This window comes from Dreissena polymorpha, chromosome 3 (assembly GCF_020536995.1).
Source record: "Dreissena polymorpha isolate Duluth1 chromosome 3, UMN_Dpol_1.0, whole genome shotgun sequence".
Lineage (NCBI taxonomy): Eukaryota > Metazoa > Mollusca > Bivalvia > Myida > Dreissenidae > Dreissena > Dreissena polymorpha.
In genome coordinates this window covers 31,084,400-31,107,062 of record NC_068357.1, presented here as the reverse complement: position 1 = coordinate 31,107,062, position 22,663 = coordinate 31,084,400, and the positions used below count along the sequence as shown (strand labels likewise).

Sequence of the window (22,663 nt, the reverse complement as noted above, 5' to 3'; positions counted from 1 at the left end):
TTTATATACATTAAGATTCAACAAAAACTGCAAACGTGTTTTAACATCATGGAGTCTTCAAAAAGGTGTCCAATGAAAGAAGACATTAGTATATAAACGTGTACCCAAACATTTTATAGAAATTCTTAAAGTTGTGAAACGTAATTAAAATGTGTATTAACACCGTTACGCACTTAATGCTCTGATAAAGTCACTGACAATTTGGAATTGATGTAATAGCCACTCATGATCACTTTGTACAATGAAACAACGCCAAAAAATCATTTAAATTAAGTTGAAATAAAATAATATTATCAAACAAGTATTGATGTCCGTAACGGTGTTCTCTTCACAGCTTTTGACGTGCGTCAAATAAGCCTTCATAATCGCGATCTAGGTCACATTAGGTCGTGCCCAGCTTAGGTTGACGTCCGTCTGACATGTACCTAACTGATAAACGGTATGTCGACACTGCTTTACTAATTGTGTTCTTGAATATTTTTTTATTAAGAATGGAACCTAATCAAATATTCACCCATGAATCGCGCCATGAGAAAACCAGCACAAATGACATCGACGACGTCATGGCAAATCGTCATTTTCATTACGTCATAATTTTCTGCGAAAAATGTATTTGTATTTGTGCGTGAGATATTTGTGTTTGAAAATTAAAAACTTATGGAATGGATGCCGAACTTGAGGTAAGAGCCTTAACACTATATTATAGATTTATTTATATTATATTTTCGCACAATCGTCACTGACTTTACGTTTTGGACATTATTTATTTAAACCTGATTAAAGGGATCTTTTCACGCTTTGGTAAATTGACAAAATTGAAAAAAGTTGTTTCAGATTCGCAAATTTTCGTGTTAGTTATGATATTTGTGAGGAAACAGTAATACTGAACATTTACCATGCTTTAATATAGCCATTATATGCATCTTTTGACGATTATAAAACCTAAAAATTATAAAGCGTTGCAACGCGAAACGATTGAATAATTTGGAGAGTTCTGTTTTTGTCGTTAAATTTTGTATAACTACGAAGATTGCTTATAAAAGGTATAAAATACGTAAATAATGTGTACTCGGCGGAATAGCTCAGTAGGCTAAAGCGTTTTTACTTCAGGACTCTGGCAGGACTCCAGGGGTTACTGGTTCGAAACCTGCTCCGGGCAATGTTCTTTTTCCTTTTTTAATTTTATTCTTGATTTTTTACTGGAGCTTTTACGATCCAATGTTTACATTTATCAATATAAAGCATTTAATGAATAAGTTAAAAAATGCGAAAATCTGTGAAAAGGCCCCTTTAAGATACACGTATTGTTTTGCACTGGATCAGTGAATGAAAGAAACTTTGGTTGGTCGTATAATTATAGTGTCAGACAATAACTAACTATTACGATATTTTGAAAACATTATTTATTGTGTAATATGTGTTGTCGTTTGAAAATTGTATGTAAGTTTATCTCATATTTAAAGCATCTTAAATGGGTGTTTACAATAATATTAAAAAAGCATGTGACTTCTATCTACTAGCCATAATAATTAAAATCTAAAGTTTAAGAACCAATAATTGACATATTAATAAGCATTTCTGAATGGATATTCATAATGATATTTTTTCAACATACCGTAGGGATATAATTTAGATAGTAGTTACAATACTCCTTCACGTAATGCAGAGTGAATAGCGCAGTCTGTATAGCAGTAGTCTGAAAACGTTTTGGATTGATCTAAGCATTGGTTCGAATCGTGGAATTCCCTACATATTTTTTGTGTTAGTATGTGCATTTAAAAGAATACAATCATTATTAAATTGCCACTTCATTGTTGCTTTAAATATACTGATATATATAAATATTAATTATCAATTGATTAACGCGTATTTAAATATTTCAGGATTTGGAATGTATCATCTTAGAACACTTCAATGGTCGTACCCCGGCGAATACCTCCGTTATCATGGCGAAGACATGCAGCGACGGTGAAAAAACCTCTTTGTGTTAATTGAAGAACCCAGGTTTCCTCTTCACGAACATCGGCAGTCTAGTGCTGCTGCTCGCTCCTGAATTATCTGCAGCACGCCACGGCGCGACTACTTGCGTGATAACGTGCGACCTCTATTAACAGCTCGGGGCCAGGAAGGCTTCGCGTGTTTGACAGAATGTTACATTTTTACTGTTCCAACTGTGCTAAGATTTTATTTAACCTGTAATTGTAAATGGATTCTGTACGTTTGTTTGTACATGTATAACTAAAATATATCAACATCACGATTTTATTTAAATTATCAAACAAACTACGGTATTTATTTTCGTGAAGAAAAACATAAATTTATATTTACACATTATATGACATAGCCAAACAGTAACACATTTATATTATATAAAGTAGACTCACTGCCTTAAACAAGCTCATTAAAAATTATTAATTTAAGAAAAAAATACTTTTGTTGTGATATATTGTTTTATCTTCAAATAAAAAAAACAATACACATACAAAACACACCTGTTTTATGGTCATATGAGTGTTTGTACATGCTTTTTTGTTTCTTAAGATAAACCTGGAGGTTTCTTCGAAGATTCAGACAGTGAATCCTGTTCACCAATCTCGGAAGGTTAGAAATTATGCATTATTATGGCACAAAAATACTTAAATAATGTATCGATCATTGATCAATCAATGTTAGTATTGACAATGATACATTTCTTCATAACAATCGCTGATCAATTAATGTTAATATTGACAAACAACGATACATTTCTTCAATCTATTTGTTGTCTATTTAGATTATTTTAACTAAATTTATTGAAACTATTTCTTAAGCTATCTATGAATGAATTGCACTTTGCCAAAACATTGCTTAAATATATATATAGTTACATTCCAAAATTTATGTATACATTTGTATAGCTTTTCGAAAACTAAATTGCTTTCTTATTCCCAGAAAAAAAAACACAGACACCGTAATGAAAAGGGTCAACAAGAAAAGGAAATGTATGTATTTTTTATTGAAAAAAAAAACAACAAGATATACTCATAACTTTATTGTCATGATGTTTGTTTATTAATAACTAAAATAACTTCCAATAATTTTCAACTTGCATACTTGAATCATAGTATATTAAATTGATATTTTGGAAAGTAACAACATAACAGGTATTGCATATCATCTGATGTTGTGCGGAAATGGCATTAGAAGTAATTTCATGATAATTTCATTACCAATGTGGCTGTGCTGGGAACGCACACATGATAATTGCCTTTGAAGTCCAGGGCTCTGCCAAATGGAGCTTTGCGATCATACATTTAAATAATGATGACAGTGTCTATGAATTATTACATACACATGTCCTTGCATGTTTAATAATTGGCTATACAAATTTATTTTGTGCTTTCCGATGGTTTATAGAGAAATATCAGTGAATTAAAACTGATAATTTCACTGTTTCAAATAGTGAAAATTATCAGTGAAAATAATTGATAATTTTTACTGTTTACTGTGAAATGATGTCATTTTTTTTAAATGACAATATTATTCCAGGGAAAATCTGTTGTTAAACTCTTTAACAATGTATATAAACAGAGACAAAAAGCATATAATAAAAAGAAAAATTGTTGAATTTGGTGGAATATCGATTTTAATTCACTCGTGATCATATAACATGTATATATTTTATATGATCACTCAACGTCGTGAATTAAAATCGATAATCCACAGAATCCAACAAATATCCTCTATGTGAATAATATACATGTGTATTTCAGGTGACTGCCATGATGAACTTCTGGCAATTGAGCGAAGGAAAATGGAATTATTGGAAGAACTAGTTCATTTAAAAAGAGAGTCACTCCGTTTTAAAAAGCTTAAGCATTCAACTACAAATGTATATGAATATTAGCTCGACTATTAATGAAATGGTCAGGGCTGCACTTCTCACCAAAATGTTGGCATCTGAATATTGTTCAGGTTAAAGTCATTTTTATGCCCCCATTCGAAGAAGAGAGCATATTGTTTTGCACATGTCTGTCGGTTGGTCTGTCCGTCGGTCCGTCTATCCACCAGATGATATCCGTATGATAACTGAAGAACAATTATTCCTTATATCATGAAACTTCATAGGTACATTGATCATGACTGGCAGATGACCCGCATTGATTTTCAGGTCACTAGGTCAAAGGTAAATGTCACAGTGACTAGAAACAGTAAAATGGTTTCTTGATGATAACTCAAGAATGCTTACGCATAGGATCATGAATCTTCATAGGTACATTGATCATGACTGGCAGATAACCCCTTTTGATTTTCAGGTCACTAGGTTAAAGGTCATGGTCACAGTGACTTGAAACAGTAGAACTGTTTCCGGATGATAGATCAAGAATGTTTTCGCCTAGGATCATGAACCTTCATAGGTACATTGATATTATTACTGGCTGATGACCACTTTTTATTTTGCAAGTCAAAGGTCAAGGTCACAGTGACTCAAAACATTAAAATGGTTTCCGGGTGATAACTCAAAAATACTTAGGCATAGGATCATTAAACTTCAAAGGTACATGTATCATGACTAAATGATGACTCCTGATTTTCAGGTCACTAGCTTAACGGTCAACTTCACAGTGACAAAAAAAATGTATTTACACATTGGCACTAACTACAACCGACAGCCCAGATTTAGGGTATGTATGTTATACAAACAGCCCTTGTTTTCAGGTGACAACAGAAATCAAAGATGACCAATAGTCGAGCCCGCTGTGTTAAACAACTTTTGTTAAGTTTATGTGTTACATTCCTTTAAACCTTTTAATATTATAATTTATATTTCTAAACATTGATAATTTTTCCTTATATAAAACCAACAAGATGAACATGATGAAAAATTGACAATATATGTTTATTTTTGTTAGAACCTATTGGTCAATATCGATGTATGCACATCAATAAATGAGATCAACAAAGCTGATCTCATTTATTGATGTGCATGCAACCATATTGAACAATAGTCAGTTTATTAAATTATAATTATTATTATAATTTTATCACAGTATATATCTGTAAAAAATGCTTCATAAGTTATCAACAGATTATACAATGAAATGACTGATTATACAATGAACTGAATAAAAGTGATTTCGTTATCTAAATCATTGTTCTTTCCGAATGATAATAGTGTAGGAGATGGAATAGATGTGCCAAATCAAATTGTTACAAAATCAAAGGGAAATAAGGGCAGACAAATACAAATTAATTAAAAAAAAATGTAGCAATCATTGTGTATACATTGAAGTATTTTGTTTCCCAAATGTGCCCACACCTTATGGGTGGGTGTAAAGTATTGTTACATGTTGACAACTTTTAAAATTATCAATTATCAGCTGTCTAGCCTGTTGTGCATTCACATCTATTCCATCTCCTACAATATTATCATCAATTTCTTCATTCTCTGTGGCGTTCACCTGTGGAACTGCAACATTGAACTGCACACAAAGATTTTGCAGTCGCATGCAGGCCACAACAACTTTTGCAGCTCGTTGAGGTTGAAATGGGAGGCATCCCCCCGACTTGTGAAGGCATCTTCAGAAGCAAGCAACACAAACGCATTTTCATGTTGCCAATTACATTTTCTACCACTAATTTATTGTATTCAATTAAAAAAAATCATTTGATTTTATCAATTAAGGGATTGAAATATTTGATTCGTAAAAGGCAAAAATACCAAATATTATGTAAAAAAACACTAAATATAGTAACAGAAACCTATTTATGAGGGTTCTTATATTGAACATATTAGAGCAAAAACCCAAAAAAGTACACAAACTTTCATTTGGTGTATGTATCATTGCAATATGGATATAACAATAATTGATTGACATCAGTTGTTAAATAGATGGATGATTTAGAAAACAAAAAAATATCATCAAGTACAAGATTAAGTATATATACAGATAATTTTCAATGGCATCAATCAACTTTTTTTTTTTAAATAAATAAAATAATACCTAAATCTTGATTTAAGGATTCCAAAGGCCCGTTCTACCACCAACCTGCCACGCCTATGAGCAGCATTGTAGCGCACTTCTTGCTGGGTAATTGGATTCAGTTTGGGGGTCAAAAGAAATGTCTTGAGCCCGTAGCCACTGTCGCCCAACACACTACCTACTTGTTGTGTCTCAAGATACTGCTGTAATTGAAATTGATGCAAATTTATAGAATTAAATACAACAAGATGTCTATACACTCTAATTCGATAACACGAGTTCAATGTAATTGATATTTGCATCAAAAACATTAAACATTGTAATGTGGTATGTGTTCAATATTGACCAGACACGTATTACATAATATTGAGATTAATAATACCGGCAGACAATCACATTAAAGGTGAATTCTTTTATTTAAAAGGAATATTAACGTTCAATGGTGCAGTATAAAATTGGTTCATAAAATCTGATATTTTAATTTAATATCCAATTTAACTAGTGTTTGTTAACTGACATGAACATCTTACCTTCAAACCACTGTTATTGAAAATAGCAGAATCATGCACTGAACCTGGCCACCTGCATACAACATCTCTGAAACTAAAACAATTATAGCATTAACTAAGGCATAACATGCAAAATAATTAAACATTTGAAAAAATACGTGCATTAACATTTCAAATTGTACTTCACTTTTTCTGATAATAAACATTAAAATGAGCAGTCATTTTTAGTTCTTTGCTTGTGAAGGACAACAGTTATGAGTGTGCGTTGCTAATCAGTCTGGTCTTAGTTATGCTTGGGCTTAGCTACGCTAGGAACGATAACACTATCTGCCTGTTTATTATCTAACACTGATAACACTTTTAAAGATATTTGTTTATTGTGAGTGTTGATTTCTGTGATATTAGTTTTTTCCAAATGTTTGATTAATTGTTATTAGGTTTGCCAGTCATGAGCCGTTTCTTAGCAACTGTTGTATATATTAAATGGCATGGAACTTGCATTAAATCTGTATCATCATAATACGGTGGTGCAATTGTAAATTTTGTCATGATCGACTTTATAATAACTTCAAAATTATAGCCCCTATGACAACGTATCATCATTCTATAATAAGTAATTCACTTATTTAAGCTAATAAAATCAGTATGTACTTATTAATTCCGAGATTATACTTATTAAGAGAAATGTGTTAATTTTGACTTAAGGCATTTCCTCAGATTCAAGAGAAAAACTGCAACAACAAAAAAACAAAGTCACAATTGAAATGTAATGTTATTTTACCCCGTTAGGAGTTAATACGGAACGTCTACTGCATTTGTCACAGAAACTGAATTGTGTCTATGTGTCGTACGACTTCAGTACAGAATATGCTGATGTCCTAACATGAACGAAACTTACACAGAAACTATCAATACAGATGTTGCCAAAATGAATAAAACTCTACTTTTGATTATTCTCATGTACTACGTTTTGTGAATTGTTATTTTAGTTGTTCTTTCTCCGTGTCAACATAAAGCTAATACATTTCATACAATTCTCAAAGGATACGTAGATTTAATTTTTGGTACGCTCAAGATTGCGCTTTAAAGGGACCTTTTCACATATTTTGGCAGGTATTGAAGTTTGTCGTTAAATGCTTTATGTTGATAAATGTAAACATCGGGTCTAAAAAGCTTATGTACAAAAAAAAACAAGAATAAAGAACAAGGAAGAAAAAAAGAACCCTGAACTGGGCACCGACTTCTGGAGTATAAGTCTAACGCTTAGACCACTCGGCAGGATGTATTTTAAACTTTATATAAGCAATCCTTGTAGTGTCACAAAATATAACAATAGCAAAACTCTCCAAATTATTTAATCGTTTCTCGTTGCAACCAAGATGCGTATATTTAAATATTTTAGAGAACAATTACAGTATTACTGTTTCTTCATAAACATCATAACAACAACGCAACTTTGCGAATCTGAAACATGTTTTGTTTATATTTTCAGTTAACCAAATTGTGAAAAGGTCCCTTTAAAGTGCATAGAGTTTAGAAATTATGACGTCATTAGATCTCCCACCAACCACGGGATTGTATTACGTCATACCTGAATATATTTTAATCCAACTAACATGTGTATGTCTCCTAAAGTGGATTTTCTAATACCATGCGTGTTATCATTCTTAGCGTAAGTTTATCTATATTGTTGAAGTTTCTTATATAACATTATTTCAGTATACTAGCGACACACTGACAAAACCAACAAATGTTAATTTCAACTAAAAATCGTTAAGTTACTAACAACACTAACGAGTCACTGAATGGGGTATTTCCACCTTTGAGGCTGTGATAAAAATCTCAAAATTATCTTTTCTTATATTCAATGACAATAATTGTGTTAATGTGTTCAGATTTGGAACGTACAGGAGTTGCGTTTTTTATGTTTTCTGATTGATAAAATTGTTTATGCTCTCTGAATGTGGGGAACATAAAGTCGCCGGTTTGTGAGTCTCCTTTGCTGGGATTGAATTTGCGTTTTCATGTACGTCCTTCCATCTTTCGTTTTGGGCGCTTTGTTTCGGTGCAAGATCACATACACTATATTAGACCTTGATGCAACTTTATAAGCAGCATCCCTACCGTAGTCCTGCGCAAGGTCATTCAGGGTCAATGCTTTTTCTGTTATGAGTTATTTTCTCATGATTTCTTAAACATGTAACTTTTTGTTTCGGCACCATATATCAAACACAAATAGTATTAATTTAATGACACTTGATATGCAGCATCCAAAAGGTGATCATATGCACGTTGTCCTGTTCCGGTGAGTTTTCAAGGAGATATTACTACTGGAATAATACTTCGTTTCCACAAAATAAATCCTTACATTAACAAAGTACATCATTTGGTAGCTTCCATCAGTTTCACTTACATTCTTGTGTAGTAAACCGCATAGCTTATATCAAAGTTGTTATGTATTGTAATACCATATAATAACAGATAAAAAAAATTCATTGTGGAATTATTTTGTAAAAATACTTACAACTGATCATTGGCTGCCATTTTCCAGTTGTGTACAAAAGTGTAATGTCTTAACAAGACTATTGCCAAGCAATATATGTCCCCTACCGGCTCCACCATTGTCAGAATTTGTGTTGTTGTTGCCATAGCAACCATAATTCTTGACATAGGAAAATATGAAATAACGTGCATAATGTCCATATTGCCATCTGTCCGTATTTCAAGTTTCATGAAAAATGAAGAACTTTGAAAGTTATCGCAGGATCCAGAAAATTGTGACGGACTGACAGACAGACTGACGCACAGAGTGAAAACCATAAGTCCCCTCCGATGAAACCGGTAGGGGACAAAAACTACACTAATGATTTCTTACAATGGAATATAAGTAATATCATTATGCAATGCTTTTATAAATGAAACCAAATGAAAAATTTACAAATGAAGTTACCAAAAGGACCACATCCACAATATTAAAAATATTGAGCTCGTTTAAAGATTTCATTAAAATGCAACTTTTCACAAGCAACATAAATAAAAAAATATTAAATATTTAAAACATAAAAACAAAATAATAACACTCGCTACAAAATATATATCAGAAGGATGTATCGTAAATGCATATAGCTGTGGTTACAATGTAAAATTAGATTCAATACATGTTCACATAGCATCCATGAATAGCATGCATATTGCTATTTTTTACTGAAAAATTTAAAGTAAAATAAACAGAATAAACAAAAGCTAACAGGAAAACAAAAGCAACAAGAACATTCTTTAGATTGATATCCAACTCCATTGATAAATTTACACCCATGAAGATTAATATTGATATCTTATATAGTTTCTGAAATATAGTCCTTACAAAATTTTGTGACAGATGACTGACGAAATGCCAATTCTATATCACTCAGCCTTTGGGCCTTTGACGGGGGATAACAAGCAGAATGCTAGAAACACTTAATTCGGGGTAGATACTTCAAAATGAAGTGATTTGTAGAGGTTTTATGAAGTAAAATAAATAAAGCTTGGGCAGAAATAACTTAACAGAAATCCACACAATGTCACTGGCTTTCATTGACCCATGACAGCAGGATGCTGTTGTGTGTGAGGAGCCGTGGCGCTGGAAGCAGTCAAGGCCAGTGGGTGGGTGTTGGGTGGGTGGTTGTACTGCCAGACACTAGCATGTTCCTTCTTCTCGTGGATGGAGAGAGTGTGCGTGTTTTTCAAGACGACCCCACACTCCCTACATGCCACCGCGGTGGACATACTGTGGGGGGCTTTGATGTGTTCCTTGAGCTGCACGTTCCAGGCTGCAGCGTAGCTACACATGGTACATTTGTAGGGTTTCTCTTTGGTGTGTGTCCGCATGTGAGACTTCAGCTGGTATCGCTGCACGCAGGTGAACGTGCATATCGCTGCACGCAGGTGAACGTGCACTGGTCACAGCTGTAGGGGTGAATACATAGGAAAAAAACTTTTAACATTTTCTATCATTATTGTAGTGTTATGTTTATAAACAAATATCATTGCGGAAGCACCTCAGAAGTGACAACTATTGCAATCTCTAACCAGTTCATCAAACATTATCTTTTTTATGAATGTATCAGCTAATAAATTAACACAAGATCTGAGCTCTATGAGAATCTTAAGTTATACAAAGTTATCAATCATTAACCAAAACATCAGCTGAAAGAGCAAACACATAAATTTCTGGAACAGAAAGTAAATATTATTGTGTACGGTTGAGTACTTAACTTAATTAATTAATAAGCTTTTAAAAAATACCCAGTTTTGTGTTGTGAGCTTTTTGTTTATGTTTTCACCATTTTTAACAGTATTTCAGTCATATGGTAGTCAGTTAATCTGCACACTCTTTTGCTCTGAAAGCTCAGCAGTTTAAGCGGTTTATTTAAACTGTGTGACTGTGTGCATAATAAAGCCTTAAATATGTTCTTGTGTCATTATTTGTACAAACTGTTACTTGTTACACATTATTAAATGAACAAATAGAACTCGGAAATTCAATAGTGAAAACACACAACAACAACAAAATTCATATTATATGTTGTTAACCCTTTACCCCATAAGCCAAGTGAAAAGGCTTTTGCAACTAGCATACAACCAGAACAGCCTCTGCAGGTAACTTGCAGTCTGTTTAGGTTTTATGCTATTTGCTGCGCATCAGTATCTAAGGCTTCAAAATGAAGCCTTTACAACTTGCATCTAGTAAGAAAGGTTTTTAATTACATTTAACTGTCTAAGGGACTACAATACAAATGCGTAAAAATACGTATCTGAGTGGTAAAAGGTTAATCTGTTAAAAATGACACTTCCAATCTACCTTCATGAGCCCGAATATGCAACCTCAGCATGCTGGCACTTTTGGCAGAATATGGACAAATATGGCACTGATGGCTGCGAATGTTCTTATGAATGTACCGAACATGCGTGTCTGAGCCCATTTTTTCACTGTTTTCACTTATAGAAAACAAACAAGAGACCCGTAAGCAGGTCAATGTCTGGGTTGCTCCGATTAATAACATTCGAAATTCAGCGAGTTATCTTTATATACAAATGGCTAATTTCTGTTGTTGATATATCGGCACGTTACGTTCACAACAGATAGCGTTATGACGTATAACAAAATAAAACAAAGAGTTAATTCAAAATTCTACTGTTACTTTCAGTTTCATAATTATGTTTATTACCACAAAAGCATATATCCAAAAATATCATATAGAGTAAAGTGGGTAGTTATCGCCCATTTAACATTGTTTTTGCATTAAATGTCACTAACTTGCGATTTATTCGCAATCAATTTGTACGCTTAGGTTATTTTGCAGTTGAACGTGAAAATGCCGATATGCTTTATAGTCTTAATGTGTTTAATGCAAGAATGCACTAACAAAAATACAAGGTGTATGGTGGCAGTTTTCGGACACTTGAGGTAATTATCGTCCACTTTACAAGTTTTTAAATAAAATCAAATTCTTGTACTGAAATTGACGGTTTCTTTTATTCTTTTCTTTCACAAAATTGGTTCTGAACAAAATCACAAAACAATTCAAAGACGCATTGTACGATTGAGTTACAAGCATCTTTCGCAGTGGAATGGGTAGTTGTAAACTTGCTCTGTGGGTATCTCTAAGATCATTGCGTCCCCTGTGTAGGTAATATGCCATGCTGATCCACAGGAACTACAGCGAACCCACTCACCGGCAGCTCCTTCGTCGGATATACAACCCGGGCATGCATTTAGTTCATTGATGTCCAAGCTTCATGGGGGTTCTTTCAGTTAATTCAGAGTGCACACTATTAAATGCATTAAACCAATCCCTACCTGTAGTATTGTTTAAAATGGGGTTTGTGCGACCATCACAATCAATGATAGTTTTCACCTCAAGGCAAAGTTCATTGCGTGTTACTTGATAACCGATGGATGCCCTCCCTGAACAGTACTCAACCAATGCATTTTCTTCGGCTGCTGTCAGGACGGTGGAAGGACCAAGTTTCGCTCTATGCTCTGGTGTCCGACCTGCGAGTTTGTCCATTAGAGTGGATTAGGGATCGCGAACATTTCTTCTGCCTTCCGCTTCGACACAGCGCAACTCTTTGCCATAGTTATGGCAAGTTTTAAATAGGCATCTGAATATGTTTGTCGCTTTTTTGAAACTTTTAGTTGCTTTGCCATGATTCTGCAAAATAAAAGAGGCAATAGATATATAGTTGGGGTATACTTACTTCAGCACGGACGATATTTCCCGCAATTGACAATCTGAGTGGCAATTTTCGTCCATCCAAGTAAACAGACAACGGTGATTTTTTTTGGCATTAACGATTAACAGTCATTATATTAAGGATACAAACTATCATTTCTCACTATTTTAGCACTTTATAGCATTAAACAGATGTTTTATGACTAACAATTATTTGGTACCTACCTTACAGATGTTGATAAGACGCTCACATTAAGATACGGTTTTGATTTTCATCGACCGAAAACAAAATGCGCTGAATGGAACTGGTAGAAGTCGTTCTAAGAAATTATGTTTGATGTATGATGTCATCATAAATGACGTTATTTTTATCAAATACGTAATAGAAATAACAATAATTTAAATGTGTCCGATAAATACCACCGGGCGATATTACCCGACCTTACTCTACAATCAATAAATTAATGAAACATTTGTAACTGCATCTTATTCTGTATTAAAATCTTTTTCTTGTATTAAATATTCTATCGTAACCGGATGTTTAGACTAATTCTCAGTAAGCAAGTGCATTTTGGCCATGTTAGAATATAAACAATAAGTGTTATAGACCAGCTTATTCAACTATTTAACAATGAACTATAAGGTATTTCAAACATTTTTGCAACAATTTGTGAACAACATTTAACAAACAAACATGTTAAGACAGTCTTTAAATAACCTACCCAGCAACAGAAAAATTGAATGCTGACATGTGCGTTACCAGGGGAATACGTTCAAAAACATTACTCATTTACATATGTATCTACACTTAATATCAAAATGTTACGTTATCTTGATAGAGGACACATCTGTAGACGTTTTCTTTTAATTTAAGCTAATCTTAAGCTTAATATAATCAACAGTGAGGCAGTTGTTTAAAAAAAGACCGCTGGTGATAACATCTGAAAAAAATGAACACACTTTCTAACTAAAAACTGACACACGTACTTTGCGAATCGCCTCACCGTTACAGTAAAATAATCGGCTAGTGATTAGCTACTGATATAATATTAATGACATTATAATTAAGAAGTATAAAATCCAGCCAATGTGTCATTCTAATAATACTGCGTATGTTTAGCATATAATATTAATTACAAGGTTGTATTCATGCGGCATGTCATTAAGGTATGTGCGTTATACATTTCATATTTCAGTAAATAAATGCAATAACTGTGTAAACATTAAATGTTCACAATTTTTAACCAATATAAAATGATAAAGAAACGATCTGTATATGGTGCCATTAATAAAATGTTAATACCAAGTAATTATGTATTGCAAGTTCAAACTCAATAACTTGTTACATAACGATAATAGTGTCTATGTGTCGTTATAAGGACTCGGCACAGAATAGCGTGCATTCCCAAACAGCGTATATGTCTTGTGTACATGAAAGAGACTTCAGTACGATTAAGATATTGCCGTTTTATGTATATCGTCGTATCTAAAGAAATCTTACTGTAACTGACACATATATGAAGTGGGCAGCAGATATATTTGGTTTAATGCTTTCAAGATTATAATATTGGTATTTGTTACATCATGATGAATGTTAAAATCTATATAACGCCCAAAATCAACGAACATTTCGTTTAGTATTTCGTAAAATAAAGTTTACACCAAAACAATCAGTGTTCCTTATAGAAATAGCTACAATTTCAGCGCTAGATGTGGTATGATTACATAGATTTTTGGAGATACAAAATGCTCGTTTTTATTTATTTGTGACCACAATAAATTCCATGCTAATTTCCTAGTTTCTATTTTACCAGACCACATCTGCTGTTGAAATTTCGGCAGTTGCCATAAGGAACATTGATTTTTAATTGTTGAACATTATTTTACGAAATATTGTACGAAAGTTTCGTTGATTTTGAGTAGTAATGTTACTTTAATTTCCCTTGCTAGATTAGTAATGAATTACTCTGTAACAATTTTACTTATTTGAAACTAATTCATTGTAGATTTACACATGTTAATGTGGTTGAATATCGAGATTCGTAGAAGCATAACCACATACGTTATACATGTACTTATCATATTTCCTCGTGTCTTATTCACTTTTCCATTCGTCTTATCATCCTCAGATGGTGCTTTTGATTTGTACCCAAATGATAGACGTTAATGTACTTTGAGTAAATAAGAGGCTGCCTCAAATTCAGACGCATGTGCCCACCAATTACTCTCCAGCATAGCAGTTTTGTATATATCTAATGACATGGCATGGTCATGATAAATTTGTATCTTATTCTGTCAATAGTCCCAAGCATTGACAATTATTTGGATGATCAGATTTCGAAACTTTCGAGAATTATCAAAAGTTCTTGCCACTGCATGACTGATACAGTGAAAGAAACAGTTGCAATCCGGTGGTACATCTTGTACCAAATAGAGAACATGTCTATTCTCTCAAATTTAGTAAGTGAAATATTCTGTCAAATGAAATGTTGTCTTTTTGTTGACTTTCAAACTATTTAAACTTTAAATTTCAACTTTTGGATTTGTTTATTGAATGAAACGCAGATTGTATCAGTTTAAAAAGACAGTTTAAGCTTAAGGTGATATTATGGGCATTTTTCACTGTTGAATTGAGCTGAAAAGAATTTACAGGTCAACATAATAAGTTAACATGTGGTAACTGACAAATTATCTACAACTCATCTTGCTAACAGTTGTGTATAAACAATATGTATAATTTTCTATATTTTACATGACCCGCCCAGTCCTGTTAAGCCGAAATGATCTGTAAAACAAAATAGTCTCTTTGTGTCGTATGAACGAATCTGCATAAAAACTACATTTAGACTCGCATCGTACATTAAATAATTTCTGTGGTCAGTTGTCAAAACGAAAGTACGGTTGATATTCAAATGGATTATTTTTCTCTTTCCGTGATATTGTTTTAGTATGTTGATGTTGCATTAACACATATAATTGTATATGAAGTGTAAACACCAAAAATAAACAACGGTTGTGATAGACACCTATATACTGTTAGATGCCCTTAATATCACTTTTACATAAACATGTGCCTAAATGAAATGAAGAGTGGAATCATATACAATATCTTTAAAATTGTCTATAGCAATAACTTAACAAAGTAATTGTTGGCACTAAAAGCTCGCATGATTACTCGTTAATTTATCGGACGGTTTATTATATCAATACGGCTGATAAGATGGGATATAATCATACTTATGGCCAAAAGACAGACATCATAACAACTGCACCACTGCCACCACACGCAGAGGTTGAAATGCACACACTTAATCCCACTTCTATCATTACCTTTATTTCTTTTGCATTTATTCTTCTGTTGGTGTGAAACAAATACAATATAAATTCAAGTTTGACACACAGTGGTTTTGTTACAAGAGTAAGGAACTTTTGTTGCTATTGAACTTCTTGAATATATTAAGACATACGAGTATGAACCTTACATTATCATTTACCGTTATCAAAACAGAATTCCAGATTATCAGATGCTACTCTTATTTTAGGCAAATGACTAATTGCCACAAACAATGTTTCTGTGTTGTGCATTAGAAGTGTGATTAAGTGTGTGTACATGTTCTACTAAAAATATACATCCATCTGATCCTTTATATGTTTGGGCAAGTGCCCAGATGGGGTAAGACTTAACTCTCTGTAACCAGATGAGATTGGTTATAATAGTTTCAACAAAGGGTTCAGTCCTACCCATTTGCAGCCTTTAATTCTCCTACTTTCAGGAGTCCAGGCTGTTGTTTTTGCGCCCTTGTACCAATGTATTTCAACTTTGCAGGCGATACAATATGTATGACTTTGGTAACCGGAGGCCATTCGTCAGCGTATTTTGCCCAGTCAATGAAAACAAATGAGCATTCGTTGATGACTTGTTTTGCAGCAGTAGCAGCTTTTATGTTCCCTATTATAACTGAGGGATGGGATCGTCAATTTTGACAATTCTCAGCAACTCTGTTATATCATCTGGGGCTGCTGTCTCCTCTAACTTCCTTTTCTGCATGAGCATATAAAGGATTGGCACTGACTCATCCAGTCAGCTGTCTTCTGAAGGAAGAACATGCAAAAATACTTTAAGATTTTTTGCAATGATGAGTGATTTTCGTGTCGCTTTTGTTCGTGTTCGACTCTTGCGCTTTTTTTTTCAAGTATCACTTGTTTTTTCTTTTCATCCTTTGCGACCTTTCCAAGATACACCTCATTTGCTGAAATGACGAAGTAACCGCCGCTGGTCCGTTTTCCGCTAGGTGTTACTTTGAATGAATAGCCACTGTCCCCAAGCAGATATGTGTGCTCGCCTGCCACATGTCCATGCTCAAACAATTGAAATACTTTACCCACTCTCCCTCAGAATCCCGCCGTCTTGGGTTGACCCTGGCAACCGCGACTTTAAGTCAAACAGTCTTTCTAGACCGATATAAATCTTGATGGAGTTTCCCTGCTGTCAAGCATCTCCGTGAACTGTGTCACTGCCCTCGACACTGATGGCTGTGACAAATTATCAAATGTAACCATCATAAATCTGGAAATCTCCCGACGAAAATTCGCGTTTGGTGAAAATGATTTTCTCTAACGAAGAGACATTTCTTGGCCCACATGTTATCGCTGATAATCGTTAACCGTCTTATTAAGACTTGATTAAGGCGATCGATGCCATCTTTATCGGAACGATATTTTCTAACAACCTCAATGTTTGTGAGGTTCTCAAACGTTTCCAGCGTTTTGTTCATATCTACAAGTCAATAAAAAGGGTTTATGTAACAGATGCATTTGGAAAGTTCTACGATAAAAACACAATATTGTCTGATAGACAGCGTTTCTTCAATACGTTGGGAATTGGTACCAGTACTAGTCACATTGGTACAAGTGAATACATTAAATTGATATTTCCAAAGCATTTTTCGTCTTTTTTATTAGGATCAGAGTAAGTGTAAGTGTGTCGTATGAATATGAATCGTTGCAGGAATTTAAAATGAACCTTTAAACTAAATTAAGATTCACATCGTGCATGCATGATACACATGCTGGCGAATTCGTCTGTACATACATTTTCGATTTCAGAATTAAATATCTGGCTTATTTCGCATTTTTCAACACATGTTCTGCTTAACTTTTATTTAAATTTATATTGAAATACAAATATAATAAGTTTGTTAACACATTTCATATAAATAAATAAATATTTGACAAATTGGTATAATCTAGCTTTAAAGCTTTTAACCCGACGATCCATTTCACATTTCAAAATGTCCGAAGTCTTGCAACGAATGTTAAAAATTAAACATGAATCTTATTTAGAAAGGCGTACACTGTCCAAGGGAGTTGGCACATATGGAGCTTTTTCATTGACGCTTTCATCATTTACCAACATGGCATGTACAATTGCTCCATGTGGAGCAAAGTTACATTCTTTTATATGTCGATACAAATCGACCTCAGAAGCACACACAAATTTCCTTATGGCACAATAAAATGAAACTTGATCCAAAGCGACGTGGGTTTTTTTTGTTTTAATGAAATATGTTCTATTATTGTCATACAATTATTTTTATTCTTTTGACCATAAACAGTCATTGTAATAACTGATCAGTAGAGCCTAAACAGCAGGCAAATAATAGTTTCTGTTTCTGCCATATGTATCTTTACATTATATTTCCTTTTATTTTGAAATCCATTTGGGAAACAGGTACCCTGTTATTGATTCTACACAATTATTAAAAGAACAATTGTTTGTATCACAACATACCGAGTCTCTTAGTTTCTAGGTCAAATGCAATAATGGTTGGTTTCTCTGGCAAGATTACTGGTTTGAAGATTCCCTTATGTATCGTATCTGGTATTTGATCCGTGTCGGGGCTGTCTTTGTGCGCTATACCTGTGCAATAAACAGCTGAAAAATAGGGATTTGTTTAGTGTTTTTTGTTTGAACACACATGTTTATGTTGTCAATAATACAGTAAACCAGTGTCAATCGCAATGTTCATTGAAATGCAAATGGATGCATTTTAAAATCAGTAAAAACAGGAAATGAAGTGACGGTTATCAGATCATTATAAATATAAACATACATGTACTCATCAACGATTGAATTATCCTTGAGGTCAAGGTGGTGTAATGGATAAGGTTTCCGCCTAACGATTGGGAGGTGTTGAGTTGCCTAACTTTCACTGGCGGTAAAAAAAGATGATCGGTTATACAACACGTTCTATACAGTTTGATGTTTTCAATGTAAAAAAAATACTGTTACCGCTGATAATCCGAATAAGAGATTCTTCATTAAAGAAAGCATAGGTAGCTACAAGATGCACTTTAATAAGGATTCCATACGCAATTGTTCCCGCAGCATCAATTTTATACATTTGCGCACAGATTGACAGTAGCAAAAATACAATTAAAGTGATAGTATGGACATCTAACAGTTTATAGTTGTCTATTGCAACCGTTGTTTATTTTTGGTGTTTTCACTGCATATACACTTATATTTGTTAATGTACCATCAACATACTAAAACAATATCCAGAAAAGAGAAAATAATACATTTGAACATACTTTCGTTTTGACAACTGACGATCGAAATAATTCGATGTACGATGTGAATCTAAATTACGTTTTAGTGTAGATTCGTTTATACGACACAAAAACACTATTTTGTTTTACGGATTATTAGAGGCTTAGAGGACTCACCAGTCATGTAAAATTTCGAATATATATTTTGTTATAAACAACTGGAAGCAAGATGAGTTGCAGATATTGGTCAGTAACCAAATTTAACTAACTCTTTTGACCTGTTAATTTTTTTCAGCTCAATTGAACAGTGAAAAATGTCCATAATATCACTTTAAAGTGTCACAATATATACAGACATCAATAATCGAATGTGTGAACATGTCAAACAATGCTCGTTAAAAACTAGGTGAGTGACAGTCATTTTGTTCAACTAAATAGCAAACCTATATTAAACACATACGACTTAACACATTATATATTTACATACATGTACATAAGAGTTCGATTATCGCTTATTTGAGTTTAGCCTGTATTACCGAGGCTTCTGAAAATGATAATTGAGTCGATTACATATTGTGCTGATTCTTTACCACAAGTCGTTGAATAATATTCAAACTATTGTTTTATGTAATGTTAATGTATTTTCGTTGTAAATGCAGTTTGATTATATAACATAATATATCCAGACGTTATCAAACGTTATGTGTTGAATTTACGCCGAGTTGTGAAATTTTGACGTCGTTTTCATGTTACAAAGTGGAGTCGGACTTTTTGAGGTTCATCAAAAGAACTTGCAAGTTTTTGTGCAATAAATGACCAAAAATAACAGAAAGATTATAATTTATATAATACAATTCATGCTTAATATACAACGCACATTTTAAAAATTATATACCTTTCTGACATTTCCCTTATGATCTCTTTGATCAGATGTTCCTTATTCTCGAAGAGGCTTTCAATGCTTCGATGTCGGATCAGCACGCTTGACACGGCAACATTTCTGGATGACAAAAGAAAAACCTCATCTTCGATTTCCTTCACAATTACACCATCAGACTGAGCTGGCTCGGCTGGCGATGCTGGGGTTAATGGTGATGCCGGTGGTACCGCGGGAGGATACATAAGGCGTGTCATCCTTCAGGATACGGAAGTCAATGTAGTGATCCAGCATGTGCTGTATCACAACATTCACCTCGTTATCATTCCAAAATCCAAACCCCCGCAAGTCATATACCTCCAGCGACACCGCATCCATTCCTTCGGGCAACCAGCCGCTCACCAACGCATCTAACTGCGCAAAGTCTGCTGGTGCAACAAGAACAATAGTTGTGGGCGCATCCATCCTGCTTGCTTTCCAAAGTAGAAATGAAGAATAGAACGATGTTATGCTATATATAGAAAATGGAATCAGCCAATGAAATAGTCGGGTTAGTGAGTACTAGCTTACATATTAAATGCTGTGTAGTCATTCTTTACCTTGATGGTGACGTCACTATGGGTTAAACATTGGTTTCAGTTAAGTCGTTGAATAATTTTCAAACTATTGTTTTATGTAATGTTAATGTATTTTCGTTGTAAATGCAGTTTGATTATATAACATAATATATCCAGACGTTATTAAACGTTATGTGTTGAATTTACGCCGAGTTGTGAAATTGTGACGTTCATCAAAAGAGGTTGCAAGTTTTTTGTGCAATAAATTACCAAAAATAACAGAATTATTATAATTTAGATAATACAATTCATGCTTAATATACAACGCACATTTTAATAATTATTTACCTTTCTGACATTTCCCTTATTATCTCTTTGATCAGATGTTCCCCATTCTCGAAGAGGCTTTCAATGCTTCGATGTCGGATCAGCACGCTTGACACGGCAACATTTCTGGATGACAAAAGAAAAACCTCATCTTCGATTTCCTTCACAATTACACCATCAGACTGAGCTGGCGATGCTGGGGTTAATGGTGATGCCGGTGGTACCGCGGGGGGATACATTGCCACATAGGGCGTGTCATCCTTCAGGATACGGAAGTCAATGTAGTGATCCAGCATGTGCTGTATAACAACATTCACCTCGTTATCATCCCAAAATCCAAACCTCGGCAAGCCATATACCTCCAGCGACACCGCATCCAATCAGACAACCAGCCGCTCACCAACGCATCTAACTGCGCAAAGTCTGCTGGTGCAACAAGAACAATAGTTTTGGGCGCATCCATCCTGCTTGCTTTCCAAAGTAGAAATGAAGAATAGAACGATGTTATGCTATATATAGAGAATTCAAATGCATATTAAATGCTGTGTAGTCATTCTTTACCTTGATGGTGACGTCACTATGGGTTAAACATTGGTTTCAGTTAAGTGGAGTCTACCTGTTGGCCATCTAAAGATATTACTACGTCAGCGAACCAGTAGTGGGAGCTATGCGTTTTGCTTGTTTTCATTTTTTTTAATCTTCTTGTTCTAGTTCTTGTTAATTTTGTTAATTTGATTAGCTCTGTGATTAGTTGAGCTTTTGATTCCTTGTAATTTGGACTGGTTACCAACCGGTCCTAGCCCCTTGCGTGTCTACCGACCTCATCGTGGTGCAAGGGTGAACATCTATTGATAGTAATATCTTTAAATGGCCAACAGGTAGACTCCACTTAACTGAAACCAATGTTTTCGCTTATTTCTCTTGGAACACACACATACAATGAATGACAGACAGACAGACAGGCCAAAACCAATATGCCCTAGATCTTTCTATTTGCACAATGATCAGCATACCAAATATGCTTTTCTTTACCACTGCCTGCATTACATATATGAAGAAAAGTGGTGGCCCCAAGATGGATCCCTGGTGAACACCAATAGTGTTAGTTTTGAAATAACTTTTGCATTTTTGAAGATAGCAACTTGATATTTGGCATGCATGTGTATCTCGTGGAGCTGCACATTTTGAGTTGTTAAATGTCAAGGTCAAGGTCATCCTCCAAGGTCAAAGGTGAAATATATAGGACAAATCGCTCATTTAATATACACTTTTGCATTATTGAAGAAAGCAACTCGGTATTTGGCATGCAAGTGTATCTCATGGAGCTGCACATCGTGAGTGGTTAATGGTCAAGGTCATCGTTCAAGGTCAAGGTCATCCTTCAAAGTCGAGATCCAACATATGGATAACTTAGTTTGTTCGCACGTTTGTGTTGGTAAAGTGTTTTCGCTTAGCTAAAGGCAATATACAACAACAAGTGACTGTCTGCTATATTATTACAATTATTAATTATCTAAATTTTCGCACGTATGTGTTTTAAAAGTGTTTTGGCTTAGCTCAAGTCCATTTTTTGATTCCAAAGTGTTTTGCTTAGCTCAAGGCACGTTTGTGTTTGAAAAGTGTTTTCGCTTAGCTCAAGGCAATATACAACAACAAGTGA

The 22,663-nt window shown here is 34.1% G+C and overlaps 1 protein-coding gene and 1 long non-coding RNA gene across 2 annotated transcripts; one reads left to right on the top strand and one right to left on the bottom strand.

Annotated features, from left to right (window-relative positions):
* The first annotated feature begins 614 nt into the window (after positions 1 to 614).
* On the top strand, positions 615 to 5,123 carry LOC127873363 (uncharacterized). The gene is made up of 5 exons (XR_008046118.1): positions 615 to 680; positions 1,884 to 2,138; positions 2,542 to 2,601; positions 2,932 to 2,981; positions 3,753 to 5,123. It is a non-coding gene; the product is annotated as an uncharacterized LOC127873363 (long non-coding RNA).
* A 177-nt stretch (positions 5,124 to 5,300) lies between these two features.
* Positions 5,301 to 9,016, bottom strand: LOC127872127 (putative nuclease HARBI1). The gene is made up of 4 exons (XM_052415453.1): positions 8,997 to 9,016; positions 6,494 to 6,545; positions 6,030 to 6,166; positions 5,301 to 5,559 (listed from the first exon to the last, which is right to left on the bottom strand). Exons 1-4 carry the CDS (start codon positions 9,014 to 9,016, stop codon positions 5,301 to 5,303), a joined length of 468 nt encoding a protein of 155 aa, XP_052271413.1.
* Between the last annotated feature and the right edge of the window lie 13,647 nt (positions 9,017 to 22,663).

Bases quoted from the DNA above. Each gene is read 5' to 3' on its own strand.
- LOC127872127 (XM_052415453.1), bottom strand. From the start codon at position 9,016: ATGGCAGCCAATGATCAGTT. The intron at 6,546-8,996 runs GTAAGTATTTTT...TGTTGTATGCAG, and splicing joins ATGGCAGCCAATGATCAGTT to GTGGCCAGGTTCAGTGCATG. The intron at 5,560-6,029 runs GTTGGTGGTAGA...TTGCTTCTGAAG, and splicing joins GCTGCTCATAGGCGTGGCAG to ATGCCTTCACAAGTCGGGGG.